The sequence below is a fragment of the Brassica rapa genome, chromosome A01, assembly GCF_000309985.2.
Source record: "Brassica rapa cultivar Chiifu-401-42 chromosome A01, CAAS_Brap_v3.01, whole genome shotgun sequence".
Taxonomy (NCBI): Eukaryota; Viridiplantae; Streptophyta; class Magnoliopsida; order Brassicales; family Brassicaceae; genus Brassica; species Brassica rapa.
The window spans coordinates 28,908,128-28,925,960 of record NC_024795.2 but is presented as its reverse complement, the minus strand read 5'-3'; the positions used below and the strand labels follow the sequence as shown (position 1 = coordinate 28,925,960).

The window sequence follows — 17,833 nt, the reverse complement described above, 5'->3', positions numbered from 1 at the left end:
CCATGAAAAAGAGTTTCAAATACATTAATAAAAATGTAAAATACGGTTAGAAGTTTTAAAACAACACTAAAGATTATAGGCTTCAGTATATAATATATTTACCAAAAACAAAATATTTTCTTAAGGGTTACCACATAGATTTTGAGAAAATTTTGAAAAATAGGACAATATTTTTAATGCATAGTTGCTTCATGCACTAACATATGATGATGTTCAAAGAGGTTTGGAGACTTTGTTGTCTCCATTTTCATGAAAATAGTGATTTTATAGTAGTTATTCCATCGATTTATGGAGTATTATGAAGTTTTACTAAATTAATTGATAAAAAAGTATATCGATTCCCATATACCATGAAAAAGAGTTTCAAATACATTAATACAAATGTATAATGTGGTTAGAAATTTTAAAACAACACTAAACATTATAGGCTTTAGTATATAATATATTTACCAAAAACTAAATATTTTCGTAGGGGTTAACACATGGATTTTGAGAAAATTTCTAAAAAATATGACAATATTATTTTAATGATTAGTTGGATCCTGCACTAACATATGATTATGTTTAAAGAGGGTTGGAGCCTTTGTTATCTCTGTTTTGCAAGAAAATAGTGATTTTGTAGTGGTTATTACATCATTTTAGGGAGTATTATGAAGTTTTACTAAATTCATTGATAAAACAAATTATATAGATTCCCATATACCATGAAAAAGAGTTTCAAATACATTAATACAAATTTAGAATGTGGTTAGAAATTTTAAAACAACACTAAAGATTATAGGCTTCAGTATATAATATATTTACCAAAAACTAAATATTTTCGTAGGGGTTGTTAACACATGGATTTTGAGAAATTTTCAAAAATATAAAAATATTGTTTTAATGCATAGTTGGATCCTGCACTAACATATAATGATGTTCAAAGAGGTTTTGAGCCTTTGTTGTCTCCGTTTTCAAGAAAATAGTGATTTTATAGTGGTTATTCAATCGATTTAGGGAGTATTATGAAGTTTTACTAAATTAATTGATACAAAAATTATATCGATTCCCATATACAATGAAAAAGAGTTTCAAATACATTAATACAAATGTAGAATGTAGAATGTGGTTAAAAATTTTAAAACAACGCTAAAGATTATAGGCTTCAGTATATAATATATTTACCAAAAACTAAATATTTTCGTAGGGGTTAACACATAGATTTTGAGAAATTTTAAAAAAATATGACAACGTTGTTTTAATGCATAGTTGGATCATGCACCAAAATATGATGATGTTCAAAGAGGTTTGGAGCCTTTGTTGTCTCCGTTTTTCAAGAAAATAGTGATTTTATAGTGGTTTTTCCATCGATTTAGGGTGTATTATGAAGTTTTACTAAAATAATTTATAAACAAATTATATCGATTCTCATATACTATGAAAAAGAGTTTCAAATACATTAATACACATGTAAAATATGGTTAGAATTTTTAAAACAACACTAAAGATTATAGGCTTCAGTATATAAAGTATTTACCAAAAACTCAATATTTTCATAGGGGTTACCACATAGATTTTGAGAAAATTTTAAAAAATACGACAATATTTTTTTAATGCATAGTTGCATCTTTCACTAACATATGATGTTGTTTAAAGAGGTTTGGAGCCTTTGTTGTCTCTGTTTTTCAAGAAAATAGTGATTTTATAGTGGTTATTCTATCGATTTAGGGAGTCATACATAGGCTTCAGCATATAGAATATTTATCGAAAAACTCATTATTTTTGTAGGGGTTGTTAACACATAGATTTTGAAAAAATTTCAAAAATATGAAAAATATTGTTTTAATGCATAGTTGTATCTTTTACTAACATATGATGAATGTCAAATATGTTTGAAACCTCTGTTGTCTTTTTTTCTCTAGAGAATAGTGATTTTATAGTGGTTAGTTTACCAATTTTGGGAATACTATGAAATTTTTCTAAATTGATTGACAAAAAATTTAAACGATGCTCATGTACCATGAAAGAGAGTTTAATATACATTAATACAAATGTAGAATGTGTTTAGAAATTTTAAAATAACACTAAAGATCATAGGCTTCAGTATATATAGCATTTATCGAAAAACTTAATATTTTCGTAGGTTACCACATAGATTTTGAGAAAAATTCCAAAATATGACAATATTGTTTTAATGCATAGTTGCATCATGCACTAATATATGAAGTTCAAAGAGGTTTGGAACCTTTGTTGTCTCCTTTTCTCTAGAGAATTGCGATTTTATAGCGGTTAGTTCACCAATTTAGGAAATATTATGAATGTTTACTAAATTAATTGATAAAAAAATTAAAACGATGTAAAAAGAGAGTTTAATATATATTAATACAAATGTAGAATGTGTTTAGAAATTTTAAAACAACACTAAAAATCATAAGCTCCAATATATAGAGCATTTACCAAAAAAATCAATATTTTCTTAGGAGGTTAACTCATAGATTTTGTGAAAAATATAAAAATATTGTTTTAATGCATAGTTGCATCGTGCACTAACATATGATAAAGGTCAAAAATGTTTGGAACCTTTGTTGTCTCCGTTTCTCTAGAGATTAGCTATTTTATAGTGGTTTGTCCACTTATTTAGAGAGTATTACGAAGTTCTACTAAATTAATTAATTAAATTTTGAAAGATGCTCATGTACCATGAAAGTGAGTTTAACATACATTAATACAAATGTTAAATGTGGTTAGAAATTTTAAATCAACACTAAAGATTATAAACTTCGGTATATACAATATTTACTAAAAAACTCAATATTTTCTTAGGGGTTAACACATATAATTCCAGAAAAATTTGAAAATATGAAAATAATATTTTAATGCATAGTTCCCACTGATTAGCCTATTTCGGTTTTCTGATGTCTAAACCAAAAATCTAAACCGGATACTTACCTTGCTCACAAGTCGTTGACCAACAACAATTAATTAATGAATTAATATTAACGTAAAGTAACGTAGTAAGAAAGGAAAGAGAAATTAATAAATAGAATAATTCTGGAAATTCTGGAGAGTTGGCGGCGACAGTTTCCTCTGGGTTTGCAGAGCTTATTCCTATTCCTACCTTTCTCTCGAAGGAAAGCTCTCATCTTTCACCGCAGATCACGTTCCCCGTAAGATCATCTACCAAACCCACTTCCCAGATTTTCATTTCGTTCTTCCTTTAGATTCCTTTAGATTAAAGCTTCCTGATTTTGAGATCTCCGTTGTAATTGATGTTCAGAGACTCAATGGTTGGTGTGTAGTTTTGCTAGATCGAAAACCTCCCTGTTGAAATTGATTGATCTGTTATGTGATCTTGTGTGGATGATGATTGTCAAAGTGAAAGGCTTTTTTAGTTTTTTTTTCTACTGCATTCATTATGATTCCTTTGTGTTGTGTAGGGGCTGATTCGTTGGTATATATTGGTTTACAAGATGGCATCTGCGACGCTTAGGAGACGGCTTCATCACGGGGATATAGATGGGAGAAAGTTTGAACGTTATGATGCTACTACAGACTCTGATACTTTAAGCGAGCCTTTGTTGGGAAGTAGTAGTAGTAATGATAGTAAAGCTGTGTACAATGAGGTTAGTTGTGTTTCTTTGTTCTCTTCTAAATAGAGTTGATTGAGAGGAACCCTTTTATGTATTATTATGTGTCGACTTAGGAGCGTACTCTGGAGGATATTTGGGAAGAAGAACGGAAGAAACAGCAAAGTCATTGGACATTGATATTTTCTCAGTTGATTGCACAATGGGCTCAGTGGATAGGTTTGGTTTGTTTGTCTTGTTAGTTGTTACTAGTGCTCCCTGATTGTCACTTTTCAGTTTGTTTCTTGGTTTTGGCAGCCAAAGTTGTGTTTGGATCTGGCTCGCTTTTTGGGAGGTTTCTTTCTCTGCCTCATATAGGCTCTGGTGGAAGGCTTTTGCCACCTCCTCTTAGTTTGTTGCAGGTAATACTCAAAGCATCTATCTTTATCTTGTGAACATCTTATATCAAATGATATGGTCAATTTGACTGTATTTGATTACCTCTTACTAGGAAGAGAGGCTGAGGAACATTAAGAGAAGAATAGAAATACCCTTTGATGGATCTCGAATGGAGCATCAAGTAAGTGTTTCTCATGGACTCTCTGTTTGCTATATCAAAAGTTCTGTCCAGATTATGTAATGGCATGATTAACAGGATGCACTTAGACAACTATGGAGGCTAGCTTATCCACAGAGGGAGCTACCACCTCTAAAATCAGAACTCTGGAAGGAGATGGGGTGGCAAGGAACAGACCCTTCTACAGATTTTCGGTACACACTAGTTTAGATTTGGATCTTCTTCATTACTAGTCATTTTACTGATGATGGCTTTCGTAAATGGTTTTGTAGAGGTGGAGGTTATGTATCACTGGAGAATCTAATCTTCTTTGCTAAGACCTATCCGGAATCATTCCAAAGATTGTTACATAAACAAGATGGAACAAGAGCTGAATGGGAATATCCATTCGCGGTCGCCGGCATCAACATCTCATTCATGCTGGCACAAATGTTAGATCTCCAATCAGGTAAAAATGCTCAAGAATTTACCAAGTGAAAACCGATGAAATGTGTTTATAATTGTGTTTCTATTACAGGGAAGCCATCAACGGTCGCTGGGATAAGGTTCTTGGAGTTTCTGGAGGAAGATGAAATGGCGTTTGATAATCTTTACTGTATAGCTTTCCAAATGATGGATGCTCAATGGCTTGCCAAACGAGCTTCTTACATGGAATTTAATGTAAGATAGTCTTTGAACCAGGCTTGTTTACCGTTTGGAATTTTCGGTTTGGTTGTGTTAACCGGTTCTTGTAAAACAAATTTGGCAGGAAGTTCTTAAATCAACGAGGACACAATTGGAACGTGAGCTGGCTCTGGATGATGTTTCGAGCATCAGAGATTTGCCTGCTTTCAATCTATTGTACAAAAAATAATTTTTACATATTTACTTTCAATTTTCTATCTGTATTTATATAATAATTTGAGAAATTCAGTGTATTGAATAATCTGTTTTTGCTGAAATTGTTCGGCAAATAATTTGTTTTCCATATATAAAGTAAAAGTGTAAAACTAAGAAACCATTATTATATAGTTCGACATGTATTTACTTTATTTTCGAAAAACTGAATTTGATTTTAAAGCAACGTAGGTACATTTATGCATTTATATGTTTATGAATTTACACAAGGGAACAGTTTATACACACTTCTCACTTCTCACTTCCTCTCATCTTCTCTTATAGGATTCGAATCCTCATGAGATGGCTGAATGCTCCACGCTTTCATACGTTCGCTTGTCTTTTTAACCTACAAAACAAAAAAGATTTCAAGAATTTTCATATCTTCGTTGTTTAAGTAAGAAGTACAAATTTATTTGCTTACCTCTAATTCCCAGTCAGTTCTGTAAATGATATAACACAATATCGCAGTTTGGATCGCTATACCAGCCGACATTCCAGACCATAGTCCCTAGATATCAGACAAATGAAATGTAATTGCCTTAACAACAGAGTTTTCTTACATTATATTTTAATTAGTACTAATCAAAACGTTACCTTAACACCGAGATGGAAAACATAAGTAAGGATGAGACCCAAAGGAATACCAACTGCGTAATATGAAACAAAGTTCACAACTGCCACTATACTCTGCATCCCTGCTCCAACCGCCACACCTGTTTTATTCAACATTTAAAACCATTTATCTATAATTTTCATTTAGTTATTAGAACCAAACCTATATTTTAAGTATGAAACATATACATAGGAATTTTTGTTTTTAGTTTTGACCTGAGAGTACAGGTTGAATGCTGTTGAGTAAGATTGATACGGCAAGGATTATCGATAGATCATCCACTGCTTTTGAAACCTCTTTGCTATTGGTAAACAAATACGATATCTGACCGCAAAATGCTAAGCATAGAACAGAGAATATCACTCCCATGATTGTTGATACTGTGATTATCACTTTGATAGAGAATCTCACTGCAGCTGCATCTCCCTTCCCCAACTCGTTAGCCACTCGGACGCTATACGATGCATGTAAGCAAACATAATTGATCATTTAATATTATTAACTATGAATATACTTAGCTTATAAACTTGTGAGCATTACCAAGCTGCACCCAAGAAGCCAAGGCATATGTTGAATTCCAATGTATATATGTATTGGCTGAAAATTTCCAAGATAATTTATATACAGAATGTTTATTTGCATGAATGAAATTCACACTAATTGCAAAATATGTGAATGGCTGTGAAGATGTTGAGTTCACCATATTGAGAAAGCAGAGATTGCGATATTAGCGTCTTTTGTATAACCAGCCATTAATACAAGGAGACTCAGGTACCAATACTCTAAGCTGTTAAATGAAAGCAACAAAATTATCAGAAGTATAAACATTCCCAGTATAACATCATTTTAATTAGACTAAAAAATAATAAGTTGGATCCCACTTCAAGCGTTGGTTTGTGTTATAACACATATAAGTTGTTAAAAAAAATTATTTAAAGTTTAGTAATTACCAGATCATGAAGCCTGAAGAAATGGAGAGCTTGAGCATAGGAATCAGGTCAACAAAAGCAGCAGTACTAAATCCAGACCAAGTGAAAGGACACCATCCACCAAAAACATACACAAACTCAGCCAATACCAAAGCCCACGAGCTCACATTAAGCCCGAGGAGCGCACCACCAATCCCCATCCCCATAAAACTCACGCACCACCATGTGACCAAGAGGTCAAGAGCCAATGACAAGACCGAGAGAACGCCTACGATAGCGTTCCTCATTTGTGCTTGGAGGTACATTTGCATAGTCATAGTGAAGATTAAGCTATAGACATAAGGGATCGTCCAAGGATATATCTCATCAACGGTCCTCGTGATATCAACATTTTGGCCTAAAAGACGGAGAATGGGACCGGCAAATATGATAAACGGTAGGAACAAAGTGGTCACGGCTATGTCTATAATCCATGAACGTTGTAGATATATCCCCATTGTGTGGTACTGTTCTGCACCGTATGCTTGTCCACATAACGTCTCCGTGGCACTTGACATACCGCCCTATATAATAACAACCAAAAAGACTTATATTTCAATAAACATATTTTTTTCCATATCCAAATGTACAATAGTTGAACTGAGATTAATAGCTTGTTTACCGTTAAACCGTAGAGAAAGCGAATGAATGTGCTTTGGAGGAGAGCATAAGCGGCTAGACCCAACTCAGACGAGTGACCGATGAAGGCCTGAGCTACAATGATGCTACCAAACGAAGTCATTCGGAACAAAGAGGAAGGTAATGCTATTCTCCACATTTTGCTTACTTCACTCCAAACCTTTGCTCTCAGATAGAGACTCTCTATACTGTTGCTCTGAGCCTTAGCGTCTGATCCTACACGTAGTAGACTCTCCTCCATTTCTCCTTGACTGCTCATTTTTGTTGTTGTTGTTTCCGTCTTCCGTTCTTGAATCTGAAATTATCCATACAAGAACAATTACTTTTTCGGACACGAAAACAAATACTTATCATCAAAAAGCAAGAGTAAAGATGTATGAGTAGAAGACTTACCCACCTGGACTTATCAATCAAACACACATATATTACACTAAAGGTTCAAATTGAAGACACAAATGTTGAAAAACAAAAGATGTTGACTGAACCTATGAAGCAAGTGATTTATTACCTTTGTTTTAAGAGAAAATACTAAAAGTCAAGAAGACCAGAGAAGAGAGAGAGAGACATAGAGTTCAGCGATGATCATCAAGAAGAAAATTTCACCGAAAACAAACTTGTAACTTAAATTTAGCTTTTTCTCCTTTTTGGGGGAATATGTCAGAACAGAACTGAAACGTCTCGATATCTATACAAATAGCGATAAAAGAGTATATCTTTATACGTATTACGTATGTACAGAAAACTGTATGTATCTGCTAAGATACTCGTATGTGAAAAAGAGTGAAAACATAGATAAATTGACTTTGTGATTCTGTGCGTGTTATTAGTAATTGATTATACAAATCAGAATACTAAACTATACTACGTTCTACATATACATAGTCATTAGTTACTACAAAATGGCACAATACAAAATATTTAAACCTCCAGTTAATAATGATATTCACATTAATATGAATATCATATCATTTCCTCTTTTTTCTTTTAAATTGGATTATTATCCAATTTGAAAACAAATTCGATTTTTGTATCTTAACAAAAGAAAAGAAAAAGTTTCCCCCCCCCTCCCTAATCTTAGGGTCCAATGATCTTCTTTCTTCGTCGGGATGCAATCGTGGCCGATCCATCATTAGCTGTTTTTCTTGTCGACACCGCTCGATCGTCAGGTATTATTCTCTTCAGTTTTCTTTTTCTGTTTTTGTTATTTTTTTGCTTAATAGTTGTGTTTTATTATCTTTTTTTGGATAAAATGTGTGTTTATTATCTTCTTCTGTGTGTTTATTATCTTCTTTTTTTGTGGTTACCAAATAATAACATTTCTGTGTTTATTAACACTGCATGCTGCTTCGACAATGCTTTTCTTGTTTATCCAATTTCCGTTGAACGGATAAAGAGGTCACCTTATGACTATGAGCCTCCACGTTATGCAAGCAAAGGAGACAGTAAATGCACTGCACGTGACACGCATGCACATTCCATGCAGTACCTTCCATGTGTAAACTCTTGTCCCTTTGAAAATGCTCTCGTGTCTTATTTCTTGAAAGAACAAAATAAAGTATCTTCGGTTGTTCAAGAGTTACGGAGTCCTGGATTATAATTTGTGTTAGTTGGGCCCTTTATGCATGCAAATCAAATTTTATTCCACTCTAGACAAAACGTGGATATGTTTGTTTATTTATACTTTTAAAGTTTTTTCTGTTTGTATTCAAAACTTTTAGTTGAGTCACTGTTGCACTCTCTACTTAAATTCAAATTCACTTTTATAACTTCCGAGCACTACTAATTATTGCTATTGAATATCTAAATTGTGATCAGTGTTAGGGCTTAGGTACCCAAACTTTACTTGTTTAGCCATACACTTCCGTAACTTGAACATCAAGATATGAGTTAGAAAAGAAGAAGACTAGGGCGAATCCAAGATGGTCTTTAATCCTCTATATATCACAAAATCTTTGAAAAAAAATGTCTGATCTCTCAATCCCCGCATGGCCTTGCCAAAACCTGTAAAAGCTTAGGCTTGTAAAATTAATACAATACTTAAGATGAAAAAGAGAAAATAAGACTTTTTACCTCTCGTTTCCATGTTGCATAGTTTACACTCTACTTCAAGGCCTTTCTTATGGCTGCTACTAATTAATGGCTCATCTCTTGAACCTCTTTGTGGATGGAACTAAACAGAGCTGTTGTGATATACCGCTCCCCATGGCTCGGAAACAGAACCTGTTCTCACGAAATCTATATATTAGAGACAAAGCTAAACCACTAACATGGTTACTAGAAACTGAACTCTATTTGTCCTCACCGTGATAAGTTTCCCGGTGTTCTCAGCTCTTTTAGCTAAGCTGATTGCTGCTACTGCAGCAGCTCCAGACGAGATCCCAACCTAATGTGTATCCGCAAAAGTTAAGTAGCTAAAGAAGAGAAGAAAGAACAATAAGAGATTGTTGTCCATACCAGTAACCCTTCCTCTAAAGCTAGTCTTCTCGCCATCTCAATTGCTTCCTCGTTGCTAACCTATACCGTTTCAAATGATCATCATCTATATATATTCTTTATAGTTATTTGAAATGTGAGATTAATGCTAACCTTAAACACTTCATCAAGTAGCTTAACATCCAAGATTCCCGGTACATAACCTGAAAAAAAAACATGTAGTAATAGTGTTCTGTAAGACTGTAAGGAAGATGCTACTACACTTAATGAATTTGTAAAGCCTAATCAAATGCTCCTTACCAGGACTATCTCCAGAGATCACACTTCTTTCTGAGGGTTCAACACCAACTATCTATGTTTCAAATGATGTTTAGGGATAAGGAAACCATAAGCTTAAACCAGAAAGCCAGAGAAAGAGAAAGAGAAAAAGACCTTAATATCATTGTTCATCATCTTCAAGAAACTTCCTGTACCCGTTACAGTCCCACCAGTTCCAATTCCAGCAACAAATATATCAACATTACCCAATGTGTCTTCCCAAATCTCTGGTCCTGTAGTCTCAAAATGGATCTTACCAAAAACAAAAACAAAAACATTTGATTAGTCTCACAAAGTCTAAAGCCAAGGAAAAGATTAAAAGCTTTACCTTTGTATTAGCCGTATTATCAAACTGCTGAAACATATAAGCGTTCTTGGTCTTGAGAACAATCTCTTTAGCCTTATCCACCGCACCTTTAAGACCTTTCTCTGGACTCGTGAGCACGATCTCCGCTCCTAGCGCGCGTAAAAGCATCCTTCTCTCAACGTTTATAGAAGCAGGCATGGTCACTATAAGCTTGTACCCTTTAGCTGCAGCCACAAAAGCTATCCCGAGGCCAGTGTTTCCCGTCGTTGGCTCTACCAACACACTCTGCTTTGACACTTACCAAATCAGCAATCTATCAAAAACATTTAAAACTATAGAAAGGCAAAGAAACAATAACCTTTCTGGGAGTTATGTCTCCTCTGTCTTCTGCCTCGTTAATCATGCTGAGACCAATCCTGCAGAGACAGAGAGAGACAATAGTCAAATTAAACAATCCAAATGATACGAAAGATGGAATCTTTTTTGCTGACCTGTCTTTGACGCTTCTACAAGGCTCCATTGATTCGAGCTTTGCAGCAACGTCAGCCACACACCCGTCAGTGACTCTGTTGAGATACACCATTGGTGTGCTTCCAATCAACTAAGCTCAAAATCAACACAATTTCAAAAACCCATCACAAAAGGACTAATCTTTGATTGTATAAAGTTGAGTCCTTTGAAAACTCACTTGAGTGACGTCTTCAGCAATGTTGACCGTTTCTGATTCCTCTGTTCCCACTTCGTGAGCAACAGTAGTAACTGGAGCCGGAGGAGGAGGAGGAGGAGGTTTGGATTTGGATTTAGATTTTGGTTTTGTTCCGGTGGAGGGTTTTGAAGAGACGGCGGCTACGACGAGGGAGGATGATGAAGCTTCATGGTTAAAGGATAAGAAACGGTGCCGTTTTGAGGTTGTTAGAGTGAAGGGGTGGTGAGGAAGAAGACGGAGGAGCGAAGGAGACGAGAGTGCCATTCTTCGTCGCCGGTGAGGTTTAACGGATTAGGTTTCGTTTCTCTTTAATTCTTCTATTTTTATTTTATCGCTATAATTGTTTTACAGAAATTGTGAAAATGCTTTTACTGTAAGAAAATACAGATGTCGTTCGGACAAGTGTTGTAATAAAATAAAATAAAATAAAATATCAGCTATGTAAATATTTACCTTTATGTCGGCCCAACTAACTGTAAGAAAACTTTTAAAAAAATCGTATAAATAAATTTTTATAAATGTTCTATTTTTAATTTTCTCACGCAAGAAAATTAAGAAAAAAAACATATAAATCAATAGTGAGGATAAATCTTTTAATCTTGAAGAAATGTAAATGTTCAGATATTTTTAAGCTTTGAAAATACAGATGTCATTCGGACAAACATTGTAATAGCATAAAATATCAGTTATATAAACATTTACTTTTATGTCGGCCCAACCAACTGTAAGAAACATTTACACTGCAATTTCTCTATAAATAAAAATGAAAACAATTAAAATAGATAGATGATTAACCATATATTATAGATACATCGATTAACCATAGATTAACACTTCAAATACCATGTCATTACCAAGGTAGCTTAACATCGGTGATGATTGGTTCGACTGTGGCTTAAAAAATTTAGTTGTAGATGTTTAGCTGTAGATAAATTGGTTGTAGCTGTAAAGTTGTTACTGTATATTTTTTCTGCAGAGACTTTTGTTGTAGTTAAATTTGTTATAGCTGTAAGTTATAGGTTGTAGATATTTTAAAATAAAATATATGAAATATGTGTTGTATATATAAAATTATTATTTTATATGAATTAAAATAATTTATATTAATATTTTTTTATAAATTATCAAAATTTATTGTAATTTAAAAAGTGATATGTAAATAATATTTATATTATTTAAATATTTTAATAATTAAAAAAAAACACTCAAATTCAAAACTAAAATATTTATAAAAGTTTTTTATTATGATTATATAATTTATTTGATATTATAGATATTTTTTTTACATTTTACAGATTCTACAGCCTATAAAAATATGATGTAGCATTTTTGCCTAAAATACATAATAAAAAGTTTTGATTTGTTTTTTTTTTGCTGTAGCTTTAAAAATAAAGTTAAAGCATGATTGGTAAAATTAAATAAAAACTTGATGTAGACTTTAATTTTTAAAAGTAAAACTAAAGCATGATTGGTAAAATTTAGTGATTTAAAAATAAATAAAGCTAAAGTAGGGAGATAAAGTCCAACCAATCACCCCCATCGTTTCTAACCAGACAAGGCTAAGAAATCGAATTTTAATTAAAAAAACATTTAAAGATAATATATTTTAAGTCATGTGTCACACACACGTCGCTCTCACATTGCTTTAATCTTCGTCTCGAAGTATTGGATTCATGATTCTTTCTCATCTCATCCATCCTTATAAATACTCAACCACGTTATACACGTTAAGCATTAAAAAGAAACTAACTGAAACAATGGCACTCAAAGCGATTCTCTTTCTCGGTTTACTTCTCGCCGTGATATCTTCTCCGACCACCGTCGATGGTGGATCAGTTTGTCCGAAGGCTTCCACTTTTGGTCGAGGGAGCTTTCCCGATGGTTTCTTGTTCGGTGCTACCACTTCTGCTTTCCAGGTAAAATTCTAATTTGAATTCAGAAGTCAAGTATTGTTGAGTCGCCGTTGACTTTATGTGTTAGTCGGATCTACTCTCCGGTTCCGATGAGCAAAGTTTGACTTTTTTTAATTAAGTAACTTTGTAAGTGTGGTTAATAATGTTTAGAGTCACAAATTCAATTTAAAGAAATCGAATTTGGCATTAATAGTGAAATGATTGAAGCTTATAAGTGAAAAAATTGAAAGCTTTATACATTAATAGAGTAGTAGGCCAATATGTGATTTTTTCAAGTTTCTGATTTTAGCTTTATATAGTTGCAGTCACTTTTAGTCCTCTCTAATGCTCTGTTTTCATGGTTGACTTATTGTTATTCGTGCTTGAAATTTTGTGGATTTTGATAAGACTGTGTGTTCTAATGTTGCTTGCTTGATTTGATTTGTGTAGCATGAAGGTGCACCAGAGGAAGGAGGCAGAGGTTTGAGCATTTGGGACTCATTCACTCATCAACATTCAGGTCTTTCCTCATTAAAATGATTCCTCTCTATGCACAAGTCCTGAAACTAATTCATGAGAATCTGATTTTAATCTGCAGAGAAGAACAATAACCTTCTGGGAGTTGATTTCTATCATCATTACAAGGTATATATATTCAATGTTGAATGAACAACTTTATCCATAGCCTTAGAGTGAAGTTTAAAGTGTGTAAACAACTAGTGGTGGTTCATGTTTCCTTTTAAAATATTTTGCAGGAGGATGTTCAACTATTGAAGAAGTTGAACATGGATGCCTTTAGGTTCTCCATTTCTTGGTCAAGAATCTTTCCCCGTAAGACCAATATACAATTTTGTATTGGTTACTGATTTATTCATTTGCTATTGTATGAGATGTTTGATTCTTCTTATTGTAAAACAATCAGATGGGAAGAAGGACAAGGGAGTGAGTGAAACCGGAGTCAAATTCTTCAATGATCTTATCAACGAGCTCATTGCAAATGGTCAGAACAATTCAAATCATATATTAACTCTCTTTTTTTACCTTTAAACATGTGGCTAAACTCCCATTCTTTATGCAGGTGTAACACCTGTGGTTACATTATTTCAATGGGATGTACCTCAAGCCCTAGAAGATGAATATGGCGGTTTCTTGAGTGACCTTATCTTGTAAGTACCTTTAAGCATCCAGATCTTAGTTTTTTTTTTTTTTATGTTCACTGATCATAGTTTTGCATACTCATTGGATGGATAGGGAGGACTTCCGGGAGTTTGCGAAATTTGCTTTCAACGAATATGGTGATAGAGTAAAGCATTGGGTTACTATAAACGAGCCTTATGAGTTTAGCCTTGGTGGTTACGGCACTGGAGAGAAAGCACCAGGAAGATGCTCTAAATACGTCAATGAGAAATGCGTTGCGGGTGATTCTGGACATGAAGTCTACACCGTCAGTCACAACTTGTTGCTGGCTCATGCTGAAGCTGTTGAAGAGTTCAGAAAATGTGCAAAGGTGAAATCTCTTATGAACCAGTCTATGTGATTCATTCAAGTTTATATTGATCTAATGCAATGTTCAAGAAATTTATAGGTGGAGCATTAACGAATTATTGATTTATTTTATATATATATATTATATTTATATAAGATATTATAATTTTTGAGTTTAATTATAAAATAATTTTGATCAATTATCAAAATTAGATATACAAAACAAAAGAAATAGACAAATTTGTGGATTTGTACTAACATTATTACTTAATTTTATAGATTTAAACCGATTTAAACTGATTTAGAATGGTTGAAACGATATGAGTTGTATAAATCAGATTTTTTTTAATTGTTTCGGCTAGGATCTATTTGCCGTTTCTGCCTAGACCGACTTTTAGAATCATGATCTAATGTGTGGATTCATATCAAACAGTGCAAAGATGGGAAGATTGGTATCGTTCAGAGTCCAATGTGGTTTGAGCCTTACGAGAAGAAGTCTTCAGAGGAGATAGTGAAGAGAGCAATGGACTTCACTTTAGGCTGGTGAGTATAGTGTTAAAGAAAATTAGCTTTTAGCGTTTTTGAGTTTGGATTCTGATAGTTCCGTGCAGGCATTTGGAACCAATAACACATGGAGATTACCCTCAAACCATGAAAGATAGTATTGGTGCTAGATTACCATCGTTTACAGACGAGCAGAAGGATAAACTGAAGGGTTCTTGTGATTTTGTTGGTGTCAACTACTTCACTTCTGCTTTTGTAGCTCATGTGGAGGATGTTGATCAAGAGAAACCGAGCTGGGAAGCTGATTCTCGCTTCAAACTACATTGTATGCTCTACTTTTCTCTAACCACTACATTTGTTTTTGATGATTAGTGTTCTTCTTTATAATCTTTCTTTTGGTTTTACTTGCAGTACAAAATCCAGATGGGTACAAGATTGGTTCTCAGGTATTTATATATGCGTCATCTACACATATTTTGAGCTCTTACTAATGTATTTGCTGATGATGTTTCAGCCGGCTACTGCTAAATATCCAGTGTGTGCTGATGGGTTAAGAAAAGTTTTGAAATACATCAAAGAGAACTACAATGACCCGGAGATCATCATCACTGGAAACGGTAAGTTATTTGCTTTCTTCTATCAGTTACCTTAAGCTTGATATGAATGGTCATATACCAATTCCATTTTTGCAGGGTACAAGGAGACACTCGGAGAGAAAGATGCACTTCCTGATGCTCTCAGCGACAGTAATAGGAAGTATTATCATATGAGACATCTCATGGCATTACATGGAGCAGTCTGGTTAGTTTTTTTTGCTTGTTCTTCTCCTTCTCTAGTTGATGGATTTGGTGACATAACCATTTGCTTTTATGTTGTTTTTTTTGTAGTGAGGATAAGGTTAATGTTAAAGGGTACTTTGTGTGGTCGCTTATGGATGGACTAGAGTGGGAAGATGGATACAAGACTAGGTCTGGACTCTACTATGTCGACTATGCTAACAACATGGGAAGGCACGAGAAACAGTCAGCTAAGTGGCTCTCTAAGCTCCTTGAGAAAGCTCCTATTCAGTCCAAGGTTGATTTGGAATCAAGGAAGGAGTTATAAATGATCGGAGAAGAAACTATAATATCTCTGTTTAACCGTTCATATTATGTAATGTGTGTGTTCCTTTGTATCTTCAAAAGTGTTTAAGAGACCGATATATGTAGTTATGTAATAGTAATCAATAAATAAAGAAGAACCTTGTGTCACACGTTAGCTAGCAAAGAACAAGTTGCTTATGTAATTTGTGTTCTTTTATATCTTCAAAAGAGTGTAAGACAATGATATATGTAGTTATGTAATAGTAATCAGTAATCTTGTGTTACACGTTAGGTCTGAAAAAGAACAACTTAGATAATGTGTGTTCTTTTATACCATCAAAAGAGTGAAAGCCAATGATATTAAGTAGTTATGTAACAGTAATCAATAAATAAATAAGAACCTTGTGTCACACGTTACATTACGGTTATGTCTAAATCAAATCCCAAAGAAACCACAAATCTTCACCGTTTAAAAGGCCTTGTAAACCTATGAACCTTCATCTTCACCAAATGAGCTTTCCTCGCCAAACTTTCCAAACCATCTGAACTCCATAATCTCCACCATCATCTTTACATTTTAAGTTACTTTTTAAATCGATATACACAAGCTATACCTTAATTATTCTTAGACTTCTAAAAAAAAAAGTAAACATGCAACGGTTTTGAAAAAGTAAACATGACCCTATGATGCAAAGAAAAATAATATGGTAAAATCACCAAATTTGATTTGCATATTATAATGCAACTAAGTAGGCCTACAATACGTTGGGCCATGGAAAAGGCCCATAAGTAATAGTCTATTGATTATTAACAAAACAGAAATTAGAAGGCACACAACTCTTGTAATACTTTCTAACAAACGTAGGAAAATAAAAACCTACAAATTCAGAATAGACATAAAATATGTGGGAGGTAACATATAGATATAGTATATAAATATTAGTGATCCACATGGTAGCCAATGGGAAAATGTGTGGAGTGAGTTTGAAAAAGATCCATATGCTAAGTCTCAAATATATGTTTTCTTCGTTGAGTTCAGAATTCAAGAACTAACCAAACATGCGTCTCCTACTCAGTGGTTACAGTGGTCGGTGTTGTCGCCTAGTGGCTTTAATTTATTATTAATACGATTATTAGTATATATAGTAATAATATAGAATCTTTTTCACTCGTTATTATAACTTTGATTTTTTGGTTCAAAGATCAATTTTTTTTTTAATTTTTAGTTCAGTTTTTCTAACTTGTTTATTTCTACCGATCTCTTGTAGCCAAACTAGTTCTACCGGTTCACATAAATAATTCATTTTTTTAAAGCGCAAGAAGAAGGAACGCTCCAAAGTTATACTTACAAGGTGTTTACTCCATAATCAAAGCGCAAGAAGAAGGAGCGCTCCAAATTTACTCCATAATCAAAGCGCAAGAAGAAGGAGCGCTCCAAATTTACTTGATGCTTACAAAGTTAGATCTAATGGTCAGAATTTAGCTTTACAAAAAGTAATAGATTTGTCTTAAGCATCGGGGATTAAGATTTTGCTTCGACGTGTTAATTAAGGTTTATGTTTCGGAAAGCAGAAATCGACAAGAATACAAATTCTGGCGAACCCAGCTGTCTTATGCTCTTTCATTATTCTTATATCTATTCAAGGACTAAAATATTCCATTTTACTATGTAAAGAAATATTGACAAAAGAAAAAGAAATATTGAAATGCAAATTGTATAGTATAAAATGGGATGAATAAGGTTTGATCTTAAAAGTAGTTGCTTAATTTTATTGAGCTGATCCACAAATTAGCTAATGTGACAATTTGTCCCAGTGCAGCTGTCAACCAGATAAACTCAAAGCGTAATCATATAGGTCACTTTTTCCTTCCACTGATATCATAC

General features: G+C 33.5%; 4 protein-coding genes across 7 annotated transcripts; 2 read left to right on the top strand and 2 right to left on the bottom strand.

Moving 5' to 3' along the window:
* Positions 1–2,981: 2,981 nt before the first annotated feature.
* On the top strand, positions 2,982–5,158 carry LOC103828201 (ELMO domain-containing protein A). Of its 3 annotated transcripts, none has more exons than XM_009103812.3 (9): positions 2,982–3,146; positions 3,417–3,602; positions 3,683–3,785; positions 3,864–3,967; positions 4,057–4,125; positions 4,201–4,316; positions 4,395–4,570; positions 4,640–4,782; positions 4,871–5,158. In XM_009103812.3, exons 2-9 carry the CDS (start codon positions 3,450–3,452, stop codon positions 4,973–4,975), a joined length of 969 nt encoding a protein of 322 aa, XP_009102060.1. In that variant the 5' UTR covers positions 2,982–3,146; positions 3,417–3,449; the 3' UTR covers positions 4,976–5,158. The 3 variants fall into 3 exon arrangements, with proteins under 3 accessions (XP_009102060.1, XP_009102058.1, XP_009102059.1); XM_009103810.3 differs by having other exon boundaries at positions 3,014–3,266; XM_009103811.3 differs by having other exon boundaries at positions 3,014–3,270.
* LOC103828202 (protein DETOXIFICATION 24) lies at positions 5,154–8,738 on the bottom strand. Of its 2 annotated transcripts, none has more exons than XM_009103813.3 (9): positions 7,730–8,738; positions 7,205–7,516; positions 6,565–7,106; positions 6,315–6,401; positions 6,155–6,211; positions 5,830–6,068; positions 5,596–5,714; positions 5,423–5,509; positions 5,154–5,347 (listed from the first exon to the last, which is right to left on the bottom strand). In XM_009103813.3, exons 2-9 carry the CDS (start codon positions 7,478–7,480, stop codon positions 5,258–5,260), a joined length of 1,497 nt encoding a protein of 498 aa, XP_009102061.1. In that variant the 5' UTR covers positions 7,481–7,516; positions 7,730–8,738; the 3' UTR covers positions 5,154–5,257. The 2 variants fall into 2 exon arrangements, with proteins under 2 accessions (XP_009102061.1, XP_033143072.1); XM_033287181.1 differs by lacking the exon at positions 7,730–8,738 and adding an exon at positions 7,615–7,717.
* A 257-nt stretch (positions 8,739–8,995) lies between these two features.
* Positions 8,996–11,345, bottom strand: LOC103828203 (S-sulfo-L-cysteine synthase (O-acetyl-L-serine-dependent), chloroplastic). Its single transcript, XM_009103814.3, has 11 exons — positions 10,968–11,345; positions 10,771–10,880; positions 10,638–10,695; positions 10,301–10,564; positions 10,087–10,224; positions 9,955–10,006; positions 9,808–9,857; positions 9,676–9,735; positions 9,524–9,604; positions 9,292–9,441; positions 8,996–9,222 (listed from the first exon to the last, which is right to left on the bottom strand). The coding sequence occupies exons 1-10, from the start codon at positions 11,247–11,249 to the stop codon at positions 9,355–9,357; spliced, it is 1,182 nt and encodes a 393-aa protein (XP_009102062.1). The 5' UTR covers positions 11,250–11,345; the 3' UTR covers positions 8,996–9,222; positions 9,292–9,354.
* Positions 11,346–12,645: 1,300 nt separating this feature from the next.
* Positions 12,646–16,204, top strand: LOC103828204 (probable inactive beta-glucosidase 25). The gene is made up of 13 exons (XM_009103815.3): positions 12,646–12,901; positions 13,328–13,397; positions 13,476–13,522; positions 13,633–13,708; positions 13,800–13,877; positions 13,956–14,043; positions 14,129–14,384; positions 14,796–14,905; positions 14,974–15,191; positions 15,278–15,312; positions 15,381–15,483; positions 15,559–15,667; positions 15,754–16,204. Exons 1-13 carry the CDS (start codon positions 12,659–12,661, stop codon positions 15,968–15,970), a joined length of 1,650 nt encoding a protein of 549 aa, XP_009102063.2. The 5' UTR covers positions 12,646–12,658; the 3' UTR covers positions 15,971–16,204.
* Positions 16,205–17,833: the final 1,629 nt, after the last annotated feature.